Source organism: Cottoperca gobio, chromosome 12 (assembly GCF_900634415.1).
Source record: "Cottoperca gobio chromosome 12, fCotGob3.1, whole genome shotgun sequence".
NCBI lineage: Eukaryota > Metazoa > Chordata > Actinopteri > Perciformes > Bovichtidae > Cottoperca > Cottoperca gobio.
This window is the reverse complement of record NC_041366.1, coordinates 19,733,354-19,758,293: the sequence shown is the minus strand read 5'-3', so window position 1 is coordinate 19,758,293 and position 24,940 is coordinate 19,733,354. Positions and strand designations below refer to the sequence as shown.

General features: G+C 41.5%; 1 protein-coding gene across 1 annotated transcript in view; it reads right to left on the bottom strand.

Moving 5' to 3' along the window:
• The window catches only part of col5a1 (procollagen, type V, alpha 1), a 74,435-nt gene extending 52,497 nt beyond the window's left edge, over positions 1–21,938 (bottom strand). Inside the window, 2 exon segments of the mRNA XM_029444122.1 lie at positions 5,314–5,481; positions 21,542–21,938. Of these exon segments, the coding sequence (XP_029299982.1) occupies positions 5,314–5,481; positions 21,542–21,641 (268 nt within the window). The 5' untranslated portion in view covers positions 21,642–21,938.
• Between the last annotated feature and the right edge of the window lie 3,002 nt (positions 21,939–24,940).

The following is a 24,940-nucleotide window of genomic DNA, read 5'->3' as shown; positions in this document are numbered from 1 at the left end:
GTAAGTGTGTGAATGGAAATACCAATAAGAATTTGGTTTTCAAACACATAAAAAAGGTGCAGAAACAGACATAAAAGGACATGTTTGCTTCCTTCTGCATGGTTTTCCTGTGCAGCCTCAACTAATTCCTCCATTTTGCTAAAGTGTGGGGCACATCTGCCAGACAGATTCCCTTAGTGGGGTGTTCTCAGGACCCCAGAAAGAGGGCAGTCTTTCCAACCACCCGAGGAGACTGCTGCTCGCTAATGTCGAGGTCAGACTACAGTTGAGGCAAACAGAGCTTTCTGATCTTTAAGTTTGGAAAAAACAAAGAGGCGATCTGACTGTAAACCACTATTGTTAAGAGAAACCAGCTATCTGGATTATATTTAACATCAGCAAAGAAAACCACTTGGATTCCAGTAGCAACGTCTTAGTCGTGCAAAGAGGAGATTTCCAGACGGCCGGAAAAGAGAGGCAGGGTCTGTGGCTTCAGTGGTTTTGTAGCACCTCATGCAGCCATCCAACCCCCCTACTCTGCCACCATTTTTAGAATAATAGCAAACAGGCTGGAAAATGAGGCTATAGGAAGAGATAGTGGGAAAGGAAAGAAAAGAGAAGCTTCAGGTTTAAACTTTGTCTCCATCATCCATTCACTTTATTTTTTTCATCGTCAGCATCTGTCTGTTTGCCTTCCTGTCTTTAATACCACAATTTCCATTACACCGTCTTGTCTTCCTGCCTTATTCTAGGATTCCTCCTTTAATGCCAGGCGTCAAATCACATCATGCGGGGAGCACATGCCTTGGCAGCGTGCTCCCTCAGGAATTCAGCTTGGCATCATATGAGAAAGATTGTTTTAATTGACAGATGCGTCGACAGGATGGTGTACGGCAAGACAGCAAGAGAGGAAGACCAAAAAGGAGAAGAGACAGACAATCCTTCAATATACTTGGATGGAGGACTGTGGTGACAGATACTTAAACTCTTAAGCGGGCAGAATATTCTGAAGGGAAAATGTTATGATGCAAAGGACAGTTGGAAATATGTCAATGAAAAGAAAGCAGATGAAGGAAAGTTTGCTGCTACATCCTGTTGCATGAGCAAATGTCTGTCTCAGAGACAATGACTCAGCGCTGGCTCAGGACAGGCTGTTTGTGTGGAGGTCAAGGGTCAGCTGGGGGGAAAGGGACACCATGACACAGAAGAAGACGGCGTGGGCGGGGACGAAAGAAATGAAAATGACTAATTGTGTGAAACTGCTTTATTATGTCTGCCAAGGAGGTTATGTTTTCAGCTCTGTTTGTTTGTGTTTCAGCAGGATTACGGAAAAAGACTGGCACACCCGGTTTTCATGGAACTTGGCGGAAGGGTGCAGCATGGGCAGAGGAAGAACCCATCAAATGTTTGAGTGGATCTGAATCACGGGGCGGATACGCAGACTGTGTTTCACCTTCGTTAACATTGTGAGATACGTGCTAAATTCATAGTGGTGTAATAATCTGGAAAAGTCACGATTCTTTACATTTCCACAGTGTGTTCCTTGGATGATGCCAATTCGATCGATATAGGCCACGCCCCTCTGTGTCTATTTAAATATTTCGCTATATTAGATGTTTTTGGTAAACATATTTATTTGCCTCCTCTCTCTGAGGTCCCGCCTGCCGTCACCACAAGGACTGAGATGCCCTGAGACAACCTCCATCTGAGAACAGGAGGGTGAAAGAAGGAGGTTAACTAAACAACAAAAAATGGAGGACATGAAGAGGAAAATAATTAAATAAGCACTCTCTTGTGTCTGTGACCCTTCCTCTGTACTCTCTCCTCAGGACCTCGTAGCAAAGTGGGAGGGGGGGGGGGGGGGCGTTCCGAAAAGCTCGGGTTTCTCTGGAATGTGTCTCTCAAACCGCTACTTCAGGCCACCAGATGAGAGATACTCCATTCCCCATTTAGTGTGCATGTGCGTGTGCGTGTGCGTGTGCGTGTGCGTGTGCGTGTGCGTGTGCATGTGTGTGTGTGTGTGGACATGGTGGGAATGGAAAGGCTGTGGTGCCAGAAGTCCTGGGAGTTTACACTGGCAGCACCATCATCATCAGTGTCAGACTAAAAAGGTCTGGGAAAGTCAGACTCAAAGACAATCCCAGACATCTGAGACAGCCAATCAAGCAATTTCCTCAAGATTAAATAACCAATTAAAGTTGCTTTTTATTTTGATAATGGTTCTCGAGTGTGATACAGCTATCTTCTATTTTACCTCGGACTATTCTCTGGGAGAACTACGGCTTTAGGGTCGATGGGGAGAGGTCTTACTCACAAGTTAAAAAGAGACGTGAGTGAGTGGTTTTGCAAACTCGTCTCCAATTTCACGCTGGAGGCATTTGACATCTAAAGTATTCTTCTTCATCGGCCAAACTTACAGAATCTCTAAGAACGCCTCAAAAGTCAGGAGTTACGCAGCACTTTAGCTGATCCTCTCCATCATCGGTCAGTGTGCACACAGGCAGGTAAAAGGGCTAGAAAGTCTTGTGTCCTGTAATTGGTCATTCAGTCATCGCTGTGTCCAAATCCCTCCTTCTGTATGAGACAAGCAGCATTCCAGTGGGATTGCACATTGCTGCAGAGACAACAAGTGTACCTGTCTGTGTGCAAAAAATGGCTCTATGGAAAAGGAAGGACAATGTTTTTACTAAGCTTCGATGGAGGTTTTCGAATGAAATGTTTTATGACATCATTGCCCTTTTAAAAAACAAAAAACCTTATGCTAATCCTGGGATATCGTAAAGAAATGAGAGGACGAGCGCTGACTCTAATCTTTTAAATGATACCACTGAGACATCCGGAGCAGACTACTGGTATTACTATCTGCATATAATGACGATCGGGTTTCGGCAAAATGTTCTCCACCATGCATCTTCACTGACTAACTATCATGTGGAATCTCATAATTATAATCATTTATTGAATAATCTTTTTGTGTTGTGTTATAAAAAACTGAATCTGTAACTACATCCATCTCATTTTATACAATCTCTTAACTGATTAGTAATTATTATTGCTTTTACAGCTTGTGCCAAGCCATTTGAATCCCACCGTAGGCGGCAGCAACGCGCCATCGCTGAGTGGCCGGTGGCTTCTCGCCACAGCAGTCCAGACCACAGGTCTGAATCCCAAGTGACCGCTAACCCCATCCAGAGGCAAAGTACAGTAAGAGCCACTGCATCTTTCTCTCCTTGCTGTTTGTGCTAACTATGACAAACAACACAGAAGAAGCTACAGACTGTGTGTATGCACTCGTACATGCAAGAGAACAGACTATTGAGACGTGGGAAGTGAGCGGTATAAAAGTTAAAGAGGGCCGGCGACTTCATTGCCCCGTTTCCTCACTTCTCACTCGCGTCATAAAAAGGTAAGAAAGGACTCTTCTGTTTTCAGTGGCTCAGTAGTTTGAAATGAATCATCCCTTCCACATGTTTGCCTCATGATTGCATGTCTGCACTTGCTCTTTTCCAACACATCATCACAGACTGTCTGTGGCTCTGGGGGGTCACAAGCTTGTGTGTTCCCAAATCAGACCTGCTGTGGTTTTTATTACCAATATTATAGTCATAACAAAACATGCACGTTTGCATGCCTTTTTTTTTCTTTACTATATGTGGCATTTTTCTAACCTTTAGGAGGCAGGAAGCTGTGATGATCATTTAGACAAATTGTACCTCCAGGCTTTGGGCCAAAGTCATAACTCAGTAGCAAAGTTAAGGGGGAAAAAGCGATGGATGAAATGATCTCACAGGTTTAGCTGCCCTCTGGAACATATTAGCTGTACATTCTCTTAATGTCAAGGCGACAGAAGGACCACATTACAGACGCTTCAGATCTTAAGGCCTTCAAGCCACAGGCGGCTAGTTATTCTACTCGCACTTTAACACTATGTGGTGCCTGTTGTGAACTCCTCCAAGTTGCTTTGTTTTACGTAGACTGATATTTTAGATGATCCAGAGTAGCATGTGTGTAATTATAGCCTGTGTATGCAAACACAGACTCATATGGGCTGTACTGTCATAGCCCTTCAAAGTGAACAGTATTTGTTTGATTGGAGAGCAGGATAGGACACGCAGGCCACAGGAGCTCTGTGGCTTTAGTTTTTAAGCCCCAAAGAAGAGCCATGACATGGATCAAAGGTCCACTAAGGCCAATGCAACATCTCCAAAGACCATGAATGAGGGCTGTCATCCAATCTAAGCTTTGTGGGAGATTAGCTCACAGGAAGGGTTCTTATTTCTTCCTTGTTTCTGCATCAAGACCACATTACTGCTCTTCTGTATTTTATATGTATCTTTAGGCTGCAGGAAAACCAATCACAATCATGTGAGAAGGTGGTTGTCTGGGTCAGAGAATTATGGTTTTGAATTGATGCACTGTGAACAAAAAAACAAAGTGTAGAGAAAAAGGAGACAAAGTTTATATGAAACACAAAGAGAGAAACACTGTGAGGCAGCAGCAGTTAGGATAAATGATAGAGGGGGAAATGATTATGGCACTGAGGGAAAATAAAGAGAGAAGGAGGGAGTAAAGCACGGAGAGGGAGGAAAGTTCTACTGCAGAGCACCATAAAGCAGTAACCCAAAGCCACGTCAGCACAATAGAACAAGGCAAAAGTGGAACCCCAGACATCCCTCCCCTCATCCACCCCTATTTTCACTGCTTTTCCATCGTCCGGCTCCTCCTTCAACATCAAATATTACAGGGCTGTGTTCCTCATGCATCTGGAGTGTGTTTTCAAGGGGGGGAATTAACTCGCATTATCTTTATCCATCCCTAAATTATCTTAAAAATGTTAATGTGTGTGACTCAGTTACCAGAATTGTCCAGATGTGATTTTACATGTGCAAGGCTTACAGCAAAGGCTGTACACACACAGTTTTAGTAAGGGGTAAACAAGTTTACAGGGGAGTGGAAATAAACAGCAGATATACCTTGCCTACAATCCCATGAAGCAAAGATAAGAGGTGACATAAATAATCGAGTTACTGAAGTGAATAAAACGGCTGCCTGGGGGGGGGGAAGGACAGGGCTAGGTGGGAGCAAATACAAATTGCTTTCCGCTACGTTTTAATGTTATATTCCCAGTTTACTGTGATGTGGGGTCATAAAGCTGAGCAGATGGCAAGACTGTGTCGCAGAGACAACTTGTTAGATGAGTGTTTGGGAAAACATCTGTAGTGATTGTTGGAGGTGTTGGAAAAAGATTTGAACTGGTTTGTGTGATGTTTTGAAAAAGAGATAATGATATTCATTGTTAGAGGTAGAGTGATGCCATTTGTGTCGGATGCTCACCTGGATACAGCTGTCTGGTGGGGGCGCTGAGCTGGGCGTCTTTGGATACTCTGTATGCCACATCAGGTTCTTGTGTTGACCTCCGATGTGAGCAGAGACCCGTTGTTTTTATAACACCCTCAGGTAAACTGTGAAAATCTAAAATCTTCAAGAGGTCTGCTGGTTCCACTGCAAAGAGAAGAGAGAGACATAAAGAAAAAAGGATGTTAGATTTTTTTTGAAAGGGTTAAAATAGCACTTAAATTGTCTCGAACATTTGCCCAAACACCACAGTACACAATGCTACATTTACAGCCTATATATCATATTGTTTGTACAAGCATTTATAGATTTGAAAGCCTAGTCTATCAAATAAGCCTTAATTATGACCATTCCCTGTATTTTCTGTCTTTTGCTGACTCAAACGCTCTAGTTACTCAGCAGGAGAGCTCACTGTGGCCCATTTATAGATCACCATGATCATGGGTTACAGTTGCAGCAGAACCCATTCTTCCATCCATGCTAAATCTACGGCTGCCTCCCTTTGGCCACAGCCATGCAATTAGCACACTTTCAGGCCGGTCGTCCCGGCCGTAACCAGGCCACCACAGCAGTACACTGGGTCAGAACAATGTGACAATGGGGTTTGACCTTGGACCGCACCCACGCATGCCAAAGCCACCCAGGACAAACAGCTGTTCTTGCAGCCAGATGCACACACACAACAAGCTTCACGATGACACACATTAGCATCCAGCCCAGTCCCAAAGATCTGGACAGAAAAGGACACCGGGTCATGTCTATAGGGACGCTCACATGAGGAACATAAGGGACTGTCAGGGGGCTTTAGAGGAGGGCAAACACTAAAGTGAGGAAGCAAACTAAACAGGATAACAGAAGGACTTTATGGCACAGGAGTTAATAGAACAAAGAACAAAAGTAAACACGCTGTGGTATTCTGCTGGATGCATTTTTTTGTTATGTGAACGTGAGTGTCAAAGGCAACGTCGGACAAGTATAAAAGCATGCACACACACACACACACACACCCACACACAGGTACAGAAGTCCCAGTGTCAGGCTACAAAGACCACACACACCGTTCAGAGAGGGGAGAAAAACAACCTTTCAATAGCCCCATCCATCTGAGAGTGAAAGGGATGCTGGGAAAGGTGGAAAGGCGAAAGGGTACATTCTGCGTTACCCTGCAACAACCTCCAGCTGCATGTCATTATACGTGGCTCACGTGCAACGCAGATAAATTGAAAAAAAAAAAAAGTCGACATTCTTAAACAGAGGTCTCCATTTAAGAACACTTTGGCTGCACGTGTTGGTCCACAGCTGTATCGCGATGGAGGAAAAGAAACTTCCTCCTCAACAGATGAAGTGTGATTGCATGTTGCTTACAGTATCTCATCACCAACAAGACAAAGAGCCAACTAGAGAACGCTGAGAGCTCGTCAAACGTAACCAAAACCTTCAGTTTGCAGCACAGACGTTAGTCATCAAGTAACTTGTTTCAATTACACAACAAATAAAATGGGATATAAACTGTGGCTAAACGATTTATTGGAAATTTTATTTAAAAAACCGCAATATGGACTCGTGCAATATCCAAATCGCAGGAGGCGCAATATTTGTTAAAGGTAAAATATGTGTCAAAGCACCGTGATGCTGCAGAGATGTCCCGGCCCACTAATCGTACTCTACTGACTTGAGAAAGAAATCTTTGTTTGATACAGATCCCACTGTGATCATTTTAATACATGTTTCAAAGAAAATGATAATAACGATGCAAAAATGATTATTCCCTCCAACACAGTGAAACATATTGCAATTTGCAATACCAGTCAGCCCTAATACAAACACACTTTATACTTGTTTATACATCCAATACACACAGTCTGTGTGTAGACCATTTTGAGTAAAAAATGTGGTGTGTGTGTGTTTTCCTTATCAGGATGTCCTCATCTCACTCTTTCTATCTCTCTCCTAAGCCCGCCCCCTTCCTGTCTTGGAGGAAGTCTGTTATCCAATCCCAAACTCTGTCATTTCTGCACATGTGAATGTGGAAGCCTGCACATTGCTTTTGGGGGAAATCTGAGAGAAATAAAATCAGCTTCAAAAAGACACCTCGTCCAGCATTTAAGCAAAAAGATAACTACCTGTATATTCCTGCATACCACAGGTTGGCAGGGACTCAAAGCAGGTGAGGGTCCAAACAAAAAAGACAGCTGTGTCTGTCATCAACTCCTAATGAAGAGACAGAAACTCCCCCACCAGCCGGAAAATGTCTATCATTCCCCGTGAGGTGATGAAGGAGGTTCATTTAATGAGCTTGTGCAACAAAGTGTAAATAAATGTCTGACTGTCCATGGGATGGGAGTACAAATGCACTGGTTGTGGACTACATCGTCGTCACTATAAGTGGGAGCTGGTCAGGTGATATGAAAAATGTGATGCACATGGTGCAACTCTCTCTGTATTTGGAGAGGCTGTTACACTTGTCGCTTAGCAACTGAGGTGTTCAGGGGCAATACACTTTTGAGAAGTTGAGTAAAGGTGTCAGGAGATACAGAATTAAAGCACAGGGACTCTTGGTGGTGTAGAACTAACAACAACCTACAACAACATACATCTACTTCAGCACTGACTGACTTATAACAGTCTGAAAAAACTTATTCAATTAGCCGAGTATATAGATTGTAGAACTACAATTTTTGGCAAACTGTGGCAATAATTTGGTGTTGTTGGCTGATGCTGACCGAGAGATGCAGTACAATTATTCAAATGTATTTAATTTAGCATCTATCAGACATGCAGGATTTTAACAATCAAAATATCCTGCTAGAGCTTCCTCGGCCACTAATATAAGACGAGTAAGTGGCGCAGAAACGGGCACATAAAGCTTTTTAATTTCATACCATTGTTAACAAGGACCACGGTTGACCAAAAGCAGCTTTTGCCCTTTTCTCAGACGACCACAAATGTTCCCTGTAAAAGCCTCAACAGTCTGCTTTGACACAACAGCAGTTCCCTCTGACCTGCCAACATCCAACATCCGACATCCGACAACACATTATTCCCTTGGGAAAAAAGTAATCAATTGATCACTGACGGATGCACAGACAGAGTCCATACAAGGCATGGAAATAACTGAATTGTCCTACGGATAAACACAGCAACCACTGTCTCAATGACGGAGCTTTCATGTCAGCTACGGTTTAAAGATCTGCAACGGTTAAAAACCTTCATGTAAGGTTAGTCTGTGATTCTCAGACTGTTATAGCCTCCCTGTTCTATCTCCTCTTGATTCATGTAGTCTCTTACTACCGCACACAGTCTCCCCATCTCCTTAAATGGACACAGCGTTGCATACGCTGCTGCTAGAGCCTCTGGTGGTGATCGGTACTAACACACACTGATATCATTATATTACTCATATATGTGTCAGAGTACTTCAAGATCATCCCGTCAACATGGCAACACATCAGCTGTGTGGAAACGTGCTAAAAAAATGCTGTTCTTTCTTTTAAAAAGGTATTTATGAAGTGGGTCTACACACTCCCAGATAAACCTGCACTGGTTATATGCTTCCTACGCAGCCATTTTATTACTTTACAGATCAAAACACACAAACAGTGATAAATGATTCAAATAAGTTCCTTTGGGCAACAGCAGCCGACACTCACAGTGCATCACAACAACACGGCTGTCATAATAACAATAACAGCAACATAATAACAGCCAGCTCAGCACCACAGGGAAAGAAGAAAGGGGGGGGTCAGTAAGGAGCATCCAGTCGAAGCTAACCGTGTCACGACCCCTGCTGAGGAGTGTTGCTTTTGCTAATCCACACTGACACAAACTAATCCCATGAAGATCAGCAGCTTTTGGGAAGGAAACAATTGTCATCAGGATGCCCCTCATTCCACTCCTTCACTTCTCAACTTCCAGCCCCCTTTTATTATCCAACTGTTCCACTTTCTCATTTCCATCGTCCAAATTCCTTTTTAATTAATTTTGTCATGCAAGTTTTGAGATCCCCTGATGGATCTCCACGCGACCACAGGGCCTCTTCTGGGTCACCTGGAGGTAAGCCAGGTGGAGAGGGCCAATTAGCAGCTTACTGGAAAGGAAGAGGAAGGTGAAAGGACAGCATAATATATCTGTCTGGATGCCAACTGCAAAATAATGGACCTATCAGAAACCCATCTGAGAACAGCAAATGTCTTCTCCAATAAAGCCATGACTCACCTGGTGCAAAGAGCCACTTTCTCAGTGAGAAACAAAGAAAGTACCGGTAAGTCAGGCATTTCAGAGAGCTTTTTATCAGCTCTATCCTTCCCTCTTCAACCTATCCTTACACACCTTCATTCATGGATTTCTGTCACCGGCAGTCGACCTTCCAGCGGAAGCTCTCCTGACCACATCCTAAGCCGCAGGTATGGCTCTCAGTCCCACCTTGTTAAGCTGAGCTGTTTACCCACTTAGCATGGCAGATCCCTCTAGGGACCAACACCTCTTGCTCTAAATGCTACGAATACTTTTTCCCTGTGACCACAGTCCTTCACATCCAAGAGGCAGGGTCTCCGCAGATACACAGAAGCTGTTTCTATGGCACGGCCGTGTGTACATTAGCTCCCTGCCATCCCCCTTATGAGGCTTTAAGTACTTTCATGCAATGAAGCATGGCACAAGAAAAGGAAATACTGTAAAGTACAATGCATCCTTTAAGTCTTAGCGCTCTTTGTAAATAAAAACTGTTCCTTTTCTCATGTTATCCATAGATCGCCTTCATTAACATGCTGCGGCACTCGGCTGCCCACAAGTCAATACAAGGGTTTAAAAACAGGAGAGCTGGGCTATTCCTTAAGTGAACATTTGGACACAGGATTCATGCATCTCCAGACTTTTCTTCCTCAACCTCTACACAACGCAAACGTGTTTCTTGCTATGCTATGAAAATGATTTTCTTCTGGCTGGGATGTTAAGTATCCACTCCCACAGTTAGATCTCTCAAAGCCATGTGCACAGTGGCAACTTGTAAGTGTTTGCGTACAAATTAGTAAGCAAGGCGCTGTTTCTCTGATGTGATGTGCTAAAAGAGGAGCGGTTAACTTTGTCTTTAGCTTTTTATGGGTTTGTTTGTCAGACGTGGGCTGGATGATTGCAGCATAGTGAAGGATAATGACTTCATAAAAGTATATAGGTTCAGTGTGAATTATTTTAAAATGCGTGGTGGCTCTTATATAACATTACATCTGACTGTTACAGAGAAAAGGGGGCACGGCGTGGTTTATCCTACCTCACTAACTTTCTACCTCTTTTCTCTCCTTCTCTGAACATTAGCTCGAGTGGCAGATCCATAATCCTGCTCTCGGCTCGGCGCCAAGACCTGTGGTGGATCCCATTCCCCTAACCTACCTATCTACCTTCGATTTCCACAAATGAACACACATATACACACATATTTTGCAACAACACTTTGGGACTGCAGACGGCACCATTTCATTTGACAGGAGGAGGGGTGCCGGACTAGTGAATTAGGACTTTTTCATGGGGGGGAGATTAACATTCTTCTCTCTTTCCCTGCCCCCTATCTTCCTGCAGCCCTTCCTGAAGTGAGGCCTGACTCTCCAGGCACATGCTTGACCTGGCGCTGAGGACAAGGAGTAATTAGCAGCCATAAAGAGGACCCTGCCTCTCTTGCAAACCAGCACAGCTGAAAACAAGAATGCCCAATGAGAGACTTCCCCCTCCTAGAGCGCATCACACACGGGGAGTGAGAGGTTTTTTTTTTTTGTTCGCCTGATTCTGTTATAAAACTTTAACTGAAGCCAACTGTTGTGAAGCTGGAGCCTCACTGTGAATGCAGCAGGTTACAATTAAGGCCCTGACTTTAATTACTTTAAGCAAGACTGTGTTACTTTTAAAACATGGAGGTAAGTTATTCATCATTCTACAAATAAAAAGTGGAATTCATACGCAATAAAATGCGATAGCTCAATTTAATACACTCGCAGCTACAGCCTTACTTGGTCTTGGTAAAGCGCCTGGATCCTGACACAAAGCCTAAATAACACTAACACTCATTACATTTGTGGCATTTCCAGTGTGAAATAATGCCTCTGACCTTTTTCCTCTTCATAGGTTAACGTTTTATCTCGTAAAAGTGTAAGAACTTTAATTAAGTTTGCAGAAGTATAGACGCTCCTTTGCTATTAAACACATAAACTCCTGCAAAATACTAAAGCTGCAAGATATCAGGCAGAATATGATAACACCTAAGACACACTTCCATCAGTTGCTGCTTCTGGCTTTCATGTGACCGGACCTGGAAATCATACTGTAGGCATTATGCTTGCTAGATTGAACGCATTACATACACTGCAGTGCATGGACTTCCTGTGAGAGAACACACACGCATTGCTGCAGACATGCAACACATGAGTAAACTAATGCCAGCACAGACCCCAAAGGGATGCGAGTTAGATGACTAGCGATCACACACACCTCAGCTTAATTAATCACTGCTCCTCGACAAGTGAGCTTCGCAGTGAGGCTCGAACTGAGGTTCCAGCTTGCACCAACGTGAGCCGCGTACTGTACTCACACAAAAGACAAGATCACAGCGAATGGCGTCCATGCAAACGACAATGTGACCGATTGTTAGTACATTTCAGTAAACAGCTACAGTAAAGAGAAAAATCAATCATAATAATTATGAAAAATATGCATTTATAAAGAAATAAAAAGTTCCAAATAATTTAAATACAATCGAGGTTCCTTAATAAAATTCTCAATTGGGGGGTTTTGCTGCTACAGCCTTACTTGGTCTGGTCCGACCAGTAGTTTATGATGACTAATGTTAGCAACCTTGCAATATTTCTGTGTAACTAACTGGCAGTAACGAGTCAGTTCATTGACTTTACTACTTGTGCTTAATACCACTTGTGGCCACAGCAGGTGCTGTTCAGCAAAAGCTACAACCACTCACTTAAATGTTAAATTATTAGCATTAGCAATGTTCATGTTGCTGCTTTGTATTGATTAAAAATGAAGATTGAATGCCAGCGACAGGATAAGTTTGTAACTATACGAAAGGGGGAATTTTTTTTAGGTGACAACTCTAAAAAGGCAACTGAGGACAGTGTTTACAGCAACTTGAGCAAGATTTAAGTCTGTAAATGACCTCACATTCCAGTATCAGTTACGTTTCATTTCTTCAGACAGCTTTAATCCAGACCTTTCAGGACATTGACCCAGTGACCGGGGCTGAGAGCTGCAAGGGAAGGCAGCAGCAGGGTGGAAGAGGCAAAGAAGGAAATCTTTTTTGTTTATACACCAGATGCCTCGATTAGCTCATTCTGACTCGTTCATAATGAGACATGAGATTAACCCCAGCTACTAATTGCAAAATGACAGGAAAGCTGAACGCACGCAAGCTGAATTTAGAAAACACAAGAAATGATAAGCAGTCTGACGGAAACGTACGCAAAATCCACCCAGAATCTGCAAGTTCAGTCTGGAATATTCTTCACCCCCACACCCACAGATGTACTGACTCACACACACGCACACACACACACACACACACACACACACACACACACACGAAAGATGATCTAGAGAACAGAGAGTTTTTCTGACCAGAGCTTCTCTTGTGTACTCAGAGGCTCAATGCTTTAGCCAGACTCATTGCTTTAACATTGGGAATACCAGATGGTTTACTTCACTGTCTCCACGCTGCAGCGCGGATAAATCTCTGTCTGCCGTCCACCACAGACTAAGATGGAAAAACTGAGTCAAGATTCCACAGTGCACCTCTGAATGATCATTTTACAGCAGGAGCCTGTAGGAATAGTACGTTTGAAGCACATGTGTGAAGGCTTTTCTCTCTCTCTCTCCTTCTCTATTCCTTCTTCTAATTCCACCCTTTGTAGTTTTGTCTCATTTGCACCACCTTCATTCAGTTGTATTTTCTAACCTCCATTAGCAACTTTATTTCCCTCCGCCTATTTTATCTTTTCCTCATTCTGTCTCTCCCACAGCAGATATGGTTTTGATGACTGACTGCTGGGAAATGTATGATAAAAGAGTGCCCTGCAGCACTGACATTACAAAATCATTTCCTCTCAACCAGCCTCGCAGATAACCATTAATCCAGCACCAAACACACCGACACAAAACAATGAAACTGAAGCTAATAAATATTTAATTCTGCACAATAATGAAGCTTTTGCTTTGTTACAAACTATCCAGCACTGACACACAAGTAAGGTCTATTAAACCTTCTATTAAAGTGGCACATTTCACTCAGGTGCTGTGCCTCTTCGCTAATGATGGGAATCAATCCAAATATGCAATGTTTTCTCACAAAGGAAGTTTCATCATAATTAGTGAAATATTTGTACCCAGTCACACATAATCAATATATTATCCACACCATTATACAGCAACAAGAGTAGATGAAAATAAGACGTAATTATGATTTACAAGGAACTAAAAACATCAAACTTGCCAATTAAAATCCAGCGACTAATAATGTTCCATAGGGCATCACTGACTACGGACAAAAAGGAAGTACATGTAGGTAATACATCAAAAGATGCCATTTCCTGATGCCCAATCATGTCAACAATGTCTAAAGGGAAAGGAAATGACAGAGACCGGATGGGCAGAGTTTAAAAGTAATGGCACAGCTTCAGTGAGGTGTGGAAAGAGTGACACAAAATAAATGGAACATTGAGGTTATCAATCACTGGTTTTTTTTTTGTAAAGTGATAACACACTCTGTAATTGCAGCCTGGGGTAAGAAAAGCTTGCCACATCATGCAGTGGCAAATTATCAGCCCGAGTTGCAGTGACAGCCAAGTCAACTGTCAATTCATCTGCGACTGACACTTTAACCAGTGTCGTACTTGAGCAACATCAACGCTGTGGGTGAAACAGATTGTGCCAATAAATTGCCTGACTGACAGCCGGCTGAGTCCTCGACTGTGAATCATCAATATCGGCTTCCAACTTCATGTCCCTGGTCATGTCAAATGTGTTTGTAAAACTAAAAAATAATAATAATTCAAGAGAAGATGGGAGAGTTGCCAAACCAATCCCATCTCCTAGAAGTTAGATTTATATACTACCATCACTACTAGAAACTAATTACATTTCATTAGGAATCATAATTACTGCCTGGATTATGTTCCCTGGCGTTTGTTTGTTTTGTTCATGTTACATATTAATACCGTTTGGTCATTGACGTTTCAATATGCAAACAAGACCCTAAATTTAACCGAGTGCTGCGAGTGTGTAAACTGTGTGAGGAGCCGCTCCCCGTGTGGATACGAAGGGCTCATTCTAACAAAAACTCAACAATTGTTAGTTTCAGGTGATTATTCACAAATTACAACGGAATTTATATTATTTACCATTTCTGCCCCTAAATCCTACACGCTGGTCCTTTAAGAAACACTGTTTCCTCATTATTTTGGTAGAAAACAGACAGCTTTACATTTTTGACTCAATGAAATGACTGTTGCATATTAGTATGTGAATGTCATTTCTCTCTTCATTTGTCTAACACGCTTTCTTCAGCACAAACTAGTGTCTGCGGTCAAACTCTAGCTTGGTCCCTTGTTACAACAAAAGCAACTTAATTAAGCCCAACGCTTAATTACAAAATGCTGCTGAATAAGCAGAAACCTAAAGTCTTGATTTAATGTCGTCTTTCCATTCCAACTATTACGCATTTCATCACCTCATAAAGTAAAAAATAGAATACATCTGACTACAGCGAAGTTTCTGGAGTGACCAGAAACCATTGTGTTTCCCTTAGTAGGAAAGAAATGCTTACACTCGGTATTCCTACTGCTTAGGCTGTGGCTTAGCTCGGGCTGGGGAAGGGGGAATGGGTTTGGAAAGGATGAGTCATACATTGCTTTCCATGCTCCGTGATTATAATACCCCATTACAGAGAAAAGTACTGTTTTCCAGCTGAAGTGAATACTGGGCTTGTTAGCCTGGACCAGACTTAACTTTTCACTCTGCCATGCACTACATGCTGCAACAAAGCATACTGTGAAAAATCAAACAGGAGTGGGAGTTGCATCATGAGGTAGCACATCCGACTTTCACATCACCGCTGTGCTCGTGGTGACATTTCAAACAGCGATGCCTCCATTTTCCCCCCCCCCCCCTTTTTCCTCCCAAATGATCTATCTTTGTGTTTCTAGCAGATACTACCTGAAGAGAAAACCATCTGGCTTCTAATTTAGCGAGCTGTGTCACGAGTACAGAGGACCATTGAGCAGTTCAAAACAATTATTTGACCCTTAATTAGTCTGGAAAGGAATAGACGATATACTGTCCAGGATATGGCAAATAATGCCCTGTTTGTGCTGCACAAAGGATCTCCCTAACTCTGACACGGGGTCAAAAACCTTCCCCGCATATTTTGTTTTATCTCCCATGTTGTTATCAGGCATTAGAGCTGATTTACAGGGTCCTTTCCACAAAGCCTTCATTTGCAGGCTGAAGTGGCACATGCAATTGCAGGGTCACTGCTTTTCTCCACAGTCCAGCTAACTCAGATTCCTTCCTCAGCGCCATGGTAATAGGCACACACAAGAAGCCACTTTTTCTCACCGCTACTTATCTGATTAGGACATGACCTCAGGATTGCCACTTAAAGGTGAGTATGAACCAACCTACTGAAACCCCTTGGGAGAATTACAGATACATGTCTGCCTGAGAGACGATTACTGACGGGAACCATTGATGTCAGTGTTTGAAGCCTCACGGCTGCCACGACTCTCACCTCTTAAGTTCGATTTTGGTAGAATGAAAGCGTGCAACGGTGTCTTTGTTCTTCCATTCAGTCATATTAATGGGTATGACATTAACACAATAAAAAAAGACCATAGTTACGCAGCATCGTGCAGGGCAACCAGCTGTTGGTTAATCAAGCACACCGGACGTTATGCAGTTTGTTCAGTTTTGCATGGATTCAATCACCTCTATGCGTTTTTCTAATTGGCCCCAGGAAGAACTTTCTACACGGTGACAAAAAGGAAAAATGTACTTATCCATATAAATTACTTTAAGAGGAGCTGTCCAGATATAAAGAGACTGTAAATTAAAACCAGCTGCGGACCAGCTGTATTCATAAAGTTGGCTGCCTTAAACAAAAAGAACCTTTTAATGACCCTGGATGTGTATGTACTAACCTCGCTGAAACGCAAACCACACTGCTATTATTTCTACAAACTCAGCTATAAGGCTGTAGATGTTATACGATTAAGAACTTTCTCTAGAAACCAGCACAGAGTGGTGTATTTTCTTTTGAAAACTGCAACAGTATAATTTTTTCATGGTCCCCTGTTCCACCAAGAATGGGTAGAAAACATCTGGAAGACATTTTTCCGGGGTTTTTGGAGGGCTTAGCAGACAGCACAATGGAACTTATCGAATCCAGATGTGAAGGCGCTCAGTGAAACAGCAAGGCCTTCTTCTGTTTAATCCTCTAAAATGTAGGCTACATACGGATAAAACAAATACCGGCTCTTAATATATAGTATCAATCTTGAAAAAGAAATCCTGAATCCTTATTTCCACCGATCCTTTCAATACTGTCGTCTATTAGCATCAGTAGCTTTGGCCAAAATCCATTCTTGTTTTCATTTGCACAAGGTATTCAAAGAATGTTATTTCAGTATTTTTGATGACTGAAGTACTCTGCAGCACAAGTAAGTTCTGGTCCTGTGTGAATGTTTGTTACAGACGTTTGGTAATTAATGATAACAAACCACAGTGAAAAGAGTCAAAACAGATTTTCTAAGACTTGTGAAAAGAGTCCATTGATTGAAGAAGTAGAAAAGGCAACTCAGCAGAAACAAAGGAAACCATTTGGAGAAGAAGGTACATTTGGTTCTACAGCATGTCGATGGTGATCGTAAAACTACAAAACAACCGAGGTCCCGCACTGAGAGGCCAGGGTGTCTATTACTTTAGAGTTATGGAGGCACGATGTGGATTCTTTTCAGCCAATACCAACAACCGTGGCCAATCTCAGGGCCAATAGCAATGAGATCATTTCATATTTTTGTAAAGATGTAGTGAGCAAAGATGAATGATTTAATATTCCATAGCTCTCTTCTAACCAAATCTAACTGACATTCACTATTGTTAACACAACAAAAGAAACTATTCAAATATAAGAAATGTTGTTTCTAGGATCGCAAACCAACTTTAAAAAGGTGCATACCGCCACCTACTGTATGGAAGTGTTACTGCGATTGTTACCATCCACGACAGTGACACTGGTATTGTTCTCACCTTGTGGGTCTGTCATCATGACAGAATGTTCTCCTGGAGACGCCTACTGTAACGGGAACAACCACAGAGGTTTGTCATTTTTATATCTGTCTGTCTGTGGACACATTTTGTCACTGCGATAGCGTCGAACGAAACGTTTACGGATGTGTCGCTGAGATCAAAATGAAAGTTGAGTTTGAAAATGGCCGTGGTTCCGAGCAAGGGGGGGCCACTGTATCTCCCTAGCCCAATTTGGCGTCACAAAACTCAACAGGTCAGAAGTTGAGATGAAAATTAAGGTTGAGTTCGAAGATGGGTGTGGTCCAAGCAAAGGCCCCCCTCACTTTACGCCCCTGGCCCGATTTGGTGTCACGCCTCGTGTGATCCCATCGCGATGGTCTCTAGTTAAGTCAATGAAAGCAAATTGGCTTTGTATTATCAGCCAATAATGTACCCGCATGATAAGAATACATGATAATAGCCTATAAATGTCCCATTAGAAGCCGATTTATATTGTGCATCCCTAATTTGAATGGATGTTATTTAGTCAGACATCTGAAAACATCAACTATCAGTTTCAATTCTGCGTCTCAGGCTAAAGATGGGATTGTTTAGACTGGAGTCCAACAAACTGTACATTGTTGTAGAGATTCTATTCTTTAAAAAAGCAGCAAACACTGGCCTTAAATATATATTACCACACACTCCTTATCTTTTTTCTTTTTTTCTTTTTGACCTCCAAGTGTCAGAGGAGAATTTACCGAAACAAGGAGCAGTGGAGCTTCAGCAGAAAGAATTCCTTTCTTCAGGCAATGAAACTGTAAACCTGACAGCAGTGGCCTTTTACCTCTGAACTCTGAGCCCTCTTCTCATTCTTAACCTCTATGTCTTATAGGTCTTCTGTTAATAACACTTTTCACATAGGTTCAAAGTGAGGTTTCCTCCTCAATGCAAAGGGAAGATGACCTCCCTGGAGAACTGTGGGTTATGCCTTCACTCATAATGGTGCTTGACCTCTGGTTGCTGTTCACTATTGCAAAAAACTAAATTCATACTTTGAGAATATACTGCAACCCTGCATGTGTTAATATTGTTCTCTTTACTGTTAGGGTTGTCAGTACCTAGCTAGGCCTACACCATTGTGTGTAATGTGAAGCAGATCCCTCGTTTGACAAACCTCCAGGAAAATTATACTCTTCTGAGCATTTAGTATCTTTCTGCTAACTTTATTGTTTGAAGTTCAACGTCACTGTTCTCCTCAACCTTTCAAGCAGCAGCAGGCTGCCCAGCACCAGAGAGCACACAGACCCAGTTAGCAGCACGTTAGCTAGTTAGCACTGTGGAGCCTTTAGCAAGCTAAAAGCCTGGATATGTTCCACAGAAGTTAGTGACCGAAACAGAGCTAAAAAGGAAAGTGAATATTAAACTTACATTCACCAGGTGGACAGAAACACAACTCCAAATGTAGCTCTGTGTCTGCTGGATGTGTACAAAGGCAGCTGTTTGCTAGCACATTGAACTTTATAAAGTGATTGTTGATCTGCTGCCTCCAGGTGGTGAAGAAAATCACCACCGAAATGATTGCAGCTTTAGAAGCTAAAACTCTAGATTTGACATTTTAATGACTTTTTTTAGGTTTTGCTTAGCTGACATTATTCTATTTAGCAAAAAGAAAAAAGAAAGCTTATAAATTATATGAATAATTTAATAAGAGCTTTGTTTTAAGAGTCCAATCTTAGCACATCTGGGTATTTGGAATCAAATCAATTGTTGAAAGAGTTATTGGACCCCAACAAGCCACAAAATGTTATTTGAACCAGTCCAACATTAATATAACAGTGATGTAACATCAACTCTCTAAAGTGTGTCTACAGTGTAATTATAGTTGCCCAATTACTTTTGTTTTAATTTCAGAATGAAAAAATCCCCATTTATGGAAATATACGTACTATAATTCTAATTAATTAATTAATTAATGGAACTCAATATTAGATTATTCATGACTATGTAATAAATACTAAAACCATTTTCATTCTATTTTACAGTTTTAACCATATAAATACTTCTGTTATACCTGAATTTTAATTCAAGTATATAGTTTATAGAGTTGCAGATAAGCATCCTGGTGTGTGGACAGGCCTGTGCAAGTCCTCCCTGAGGCTTAGAGGTCATGTGGTTAAGGTCAAGATGAAACTTTTAATGCTGACAACTGGATAATCGTCGACAATTACTTGTTTCTACCACACGTTGATGGACTGATACACACAAAATATTTAATATTTTACCATATTTCGACATTAGTGTGAATATTAAAGCAAATAGTGAGTTTAATCCAGTACTACACGTAAGGCTTAACTGAACTTCAATGCCCAAAAACATGAATAAAAGTGAAAATCTTAAACTTGAATAACAAGATAATTAGTGTACATAAAGCTTGTGTGTATTTGGCATGTTGCTATAGTCATAAAGTATTTCCCATTCGGCATGTGTCAAGTGTCAAGTTTCAGGGATTGTACCAGACCCCTGGAGGATCACTTACAAGACTCTGGTTCCTCTCTATCGCTATTAGAGAGCTGATTAAATCCAGCTTGCAGCATCAAAATGGATCAGTCCCAATTTCCAAGTCCAAGTCCTCTCTTGTCATCAAAAATTGATACAGTGACGTAATCTGTGTTCAGTTAACAACCAGTGTTTATTGGAAACATAAAAAATCAACAGGCTGCAATAATTCCTATAATATATGTTCGTAGCCTAGTTGAGCTTACAAAACCACTTCAAGTGCATCTGTTTTTTATTAGAATCATTTAAAAATGAGCTCTAAATTGAACATCTGACTCATTCACATCACATTCCTACCATCAGCACAATCTTAGACACTTTCTAAATGGTCCATGAAGCAGACAGCAGAAAGCACCTGTTCACCTCAAAGTCCTGTGTCAGAGCCTCACGGCAGACTGCAGACCACCAGCCATGCCAGGCAGTCTTAAGGTGCTAATAATACATGTAGGCCAGACCCCAGCCCCACTACCACAGCACTGTGTGACCTCTGAACACCCGTGGGACACAACACTGCCACACAAAAGTTGCTAATGATAAAAAAAAAATCACTTCTTCTTTAAAGCCTAATCCGGACTGAGTTTAACTGATATTTAATTGACATACCAAACCTTTACCTCCATATCTCCCCTCTACTATAACTGTTACTAAGAAGCATTTGGTGAATGTAATTAGTAAAATTCATTGGGGGGTTTGAGCCTTAGCAAAGCGCCCTGTGCTTTATAAACTGTGAGTTGATGTCAGTCTTTAGGGGCTCCACCCTACCACTTCAGATGAGCTACAGCCCCTCCCTCTTATAAAAGATATGCTCATCCCTCTCTCATCAGTAAAAAAAAAAATGGGGGAAAAAAATCTAAAAAGCCTCTTTAAATTGTCTTGAACTGCAGCACAGAAAAGTTGCTATTACAACTTAATAATAGGTTTTCAAAATGCAAAACAGAAATGTGAAATCTTCTGAAAGTGACATCTGAAAAATACATTTCATTTATAATTCAGGGACTTACTGTACAGTATATCCTTTCACTATCTAATGCACTTTGCCACATCAAGCCATTAATTCAAGCCTATATCTATATTTATCAACTTTTGGATGTTTTGCAAAACTATTGTACAACTTCACTGCAGACACAATAAATGGCAAAGTTCCATAAGTGCATTTGGTTTAAACAAAAAAAAAACGCTTGCAGCCTTTTGATGCTTTGACGAGTCCAATACTTTGGGACAGACCAAGCGGAATAAATTAAGGCACCAATAAAAGGCACAAGGATGAGTTTAGGAGGGGAGGGGTGGATCCACTTTACCCGAAGACAAAAACTTTTTCAGCACATTTCCCCCAAAAAAAAACTGTAACTCCACAAATCTCACAGCTGCATCTTACCTGAACTTGCTTGCGATGTGACAAAAAGCAGAATCACCGCTAAAGTGATTTGGGCGTCCCTTATCGTCCGTTTAACTTTCCATCTTATATGGGTATCCATGACCGCCAGAGACGTCCACGGCAAGTGGATTCACTTTTCAACTCGGAGAAACTAATTCGACTTGCAACAACTTCTGGTCAGGACAATACTAAAAGCCAAAAGTCCCAGAGAAAGAGAAAAAAGGGGGGAGGGGGGGTGTATCGTTATTTCTCAAGCAGCCATAAGGGTTTGTTAGTGTGCGTTCCTCCAGCTAGTTAACGGATGCGCGCCCGTCTCTCCCGCACTGCTCCTCTCTCCTCTCTGCTTTTCTGAACTGTGCTGCACCGCTGCGCCTCCGTTCAGAAGTGTTGCCCACTCTCTAGTCGTCACGTAGAGCCCCCTTCAAGTCCAACGGGGCAACACACACACACACACACACACACACACCGACACACACACACACAAAAAGTCTTTCCCCCAGGCTGTCACTCACTCCGCCGACAGCAGGCTCAGGCAAATCAGAGGAGTCCATACATTAGAGCCAGCCCTGTTATTGGCCCTGGGGAGGAGGAAAAAGTTGAGGGAAAGTTTCACGCCTACTATTCTTGCGCACTGAACTCTTTTACATGGAGTCCGCAATTTCCAGAGGAGAGAGTCAGAGCGGGAAAAGCAAACTGCTCCTGATACAAATCATGAAGAAAAGCATGCAATTTAAGTATGTGCACCACTTGGTTTGGTAGAGAAGTGATTCTGCAAGCTGGATGTAATAGTCAGGGGGACATGATGAGAGTGTGTTGCATCAACAGGTGGGCAACACACCACACATAAAGAAAAGTTATTTAAATTATGGATTTATTACATAATTACACCTTAATAACATAATAACAATTTTACACAATTTTACACACAAGGCTTGATAGCCAACTTTACTTTATTTATGCAGTAACCAACTTTAACTTTATGTATTTATTTATAAATATTTTTTGTGGGTGGCGGATTCACAAGTTCTGATCACCCTCTGGCAAGATGGTCCAGTTTTTATCATGGACAGACCCAATTTTAGAAAGAAATAACACAAAACTCTAAATAAAACAAGTTATTAAATCAGGATTGGTTGGTTTAATCAACCACCTTATCAGTGCGCAAAACAAATCATGTTGTGTCCAGGTGGAGTCCAACAAACTGAGTGTTGCCTCCCATGGACTTGCTATACTGTGAAATGCTCCCTTCAAAATGTTTATTTTATGACATTAGAAAAAGCTCAACTCCAAAATCAGATCTTTTGTAGCTTAATAAGATCCACCTTGTGTATATAACACAACATTTTAATTGGAGCATTTAACAGTCTATCAACCAGCTGATGTTTAAAGCAAACCTTTCATGGAGGCTGTGATTTACTGTACATTAACCCACATTGATGAACAGCACTTTTAAAAACCTTTTAGAGCCACAGTGAGATTCAGACACCAGCTCTTGCTGACGTTGTCTCAAGAAAAGCCAAAAATGGCAGCTGTCTTTTATAAGCTGTCATATAGCTGCTCCAGAAGGGGGCAGACTTCCATTAACTGCCCAGTAAAAGTTGGCACAGTAAATAAACAGCACAATATTGTAGCCACATCTGACACTGTGTCATATTATGAGGTGAAGATCATCTTTAAAACATGCAAGGGACTTGTTGATGTTAGACTGGACACTAATTGTCCAGCAACAAAAAAAATAAATTGTGTCAAGATGAGCAGCCTTAAAAAAAAATAGTTCACCCACGAAATGACCATTTGTATATTTTAGTTTTTCTCGCAGGCCTACACGGTGAACGAAGAATCAAAAAATGCAGAAAAGTCTTGAAGAATTGAAGTAAATGGAGGCAGCGTTTTGATGTGAAGTATCCCTTTAATGCCCTGCTGTTTAGTTAGCGAAATAGTTTTTTTAAAAAGGTTTTAGATGATATACAGTTAAAGAAGAAAACTGACTGTAACATGACTGCAGTCACATTTTAAAAGGCCCTTACATTATGTAACACTAACACAGGGGCTGCATTCACTGACAGACAGAGGCATTTAGGAAAAAGACAAATAGGCTACACACCTGGAATCTCCTGTCAGATGTCATTGGTGAACAAGCTGTAACTATTTGTACTGTACAATCATGTCGAAGCATATCAACCATTCGCCTTCTGCCTTCACAGCAGATTTACCTCAGGTCACCCCCTATTACCACATAGGTTTAAATACTTTCTTGGGTTCTTAAGGCGTTAAATGTTTGATTCAACTGCATCACATGCAAAGATTTACATCAAAATACACTAGCCTTTCTAAACTGACCACTTAGCCATATAATGGTTACATGGTCAGATATATGGTACAAATTATGGCCTGAGCCCTGTATTTAGGGTGGCTTTATACCTACACCACACTAATCCCAAAGCTCTTTAACTACTCCTGTTCAACGCCTCCACTTGCTCCCTTAAACTGTCTTCTAACCAAAAACATGGTGTTTTATCTGAAGTTGAACCATTTGGCGGTTATGCCTCACTGCAGGACTTTCAGACAGAATAATCATTCACAAAATAAGTCAGTGTGAGACGAAAGATTGGATATACAGTCTGAAACAGAGAAATTAATTGTGATTTAATGCTCCAGTTCTTCAGTTCAGAGCCCAATCTTCACTCCCTTCTCTTTGTCCTTTCCACATTTACTTTCACCAGGATATGAAAGCCAGAGAGAACCTAATTCAATCCATCCAAAAGTGTCCTCCACTGTAAAGCAACACCTACAGATGATGAGAGCCTCACTTCTTACAGCTGAGAAACTGCAGTTATCTAATACACAGTCAACCAGCTGTTTCTAAGTTCAAACTTTAACATGAGTGTTAACTGAATGGAGATTTACACATCACATCATTAAAACTGCTTGCACCAGAAAACATTTCTTGTTCCTATTTAGAGATTAGTTGTTAAATAAAATAAATCTTTACACTGAGGATAGCTGCCTGTTGCTTAGCTACAGTAGGCTAATTGAACCAACTGACAAAACTAACGTTAGCTTGCTAATATAAAACCTATTTATCTTAAATTAATACTAAAATAAATGTAATAGGATTGACACATTGGACCTGCATGGCATTTTATTAAAATGCTGATAAAAAAAAAAGATGTAAATTGGGAAGTATTGTAAACTATATTGAACAAAAATGACTAAATAACATCAGTTATGTTAGAGCAGAGTTGTGCTACTTTAAAACCGTTACCACCCAAATGCCGCAAATTGCCTCATAATTCTCACTCCTTCTCTGAGTCGCACAGACATGATACACACACTTTTATATTCATTGTAACTTACACTTTCCGAAGTTTCCATCCCCATCGCGTAATCATCCGTTAA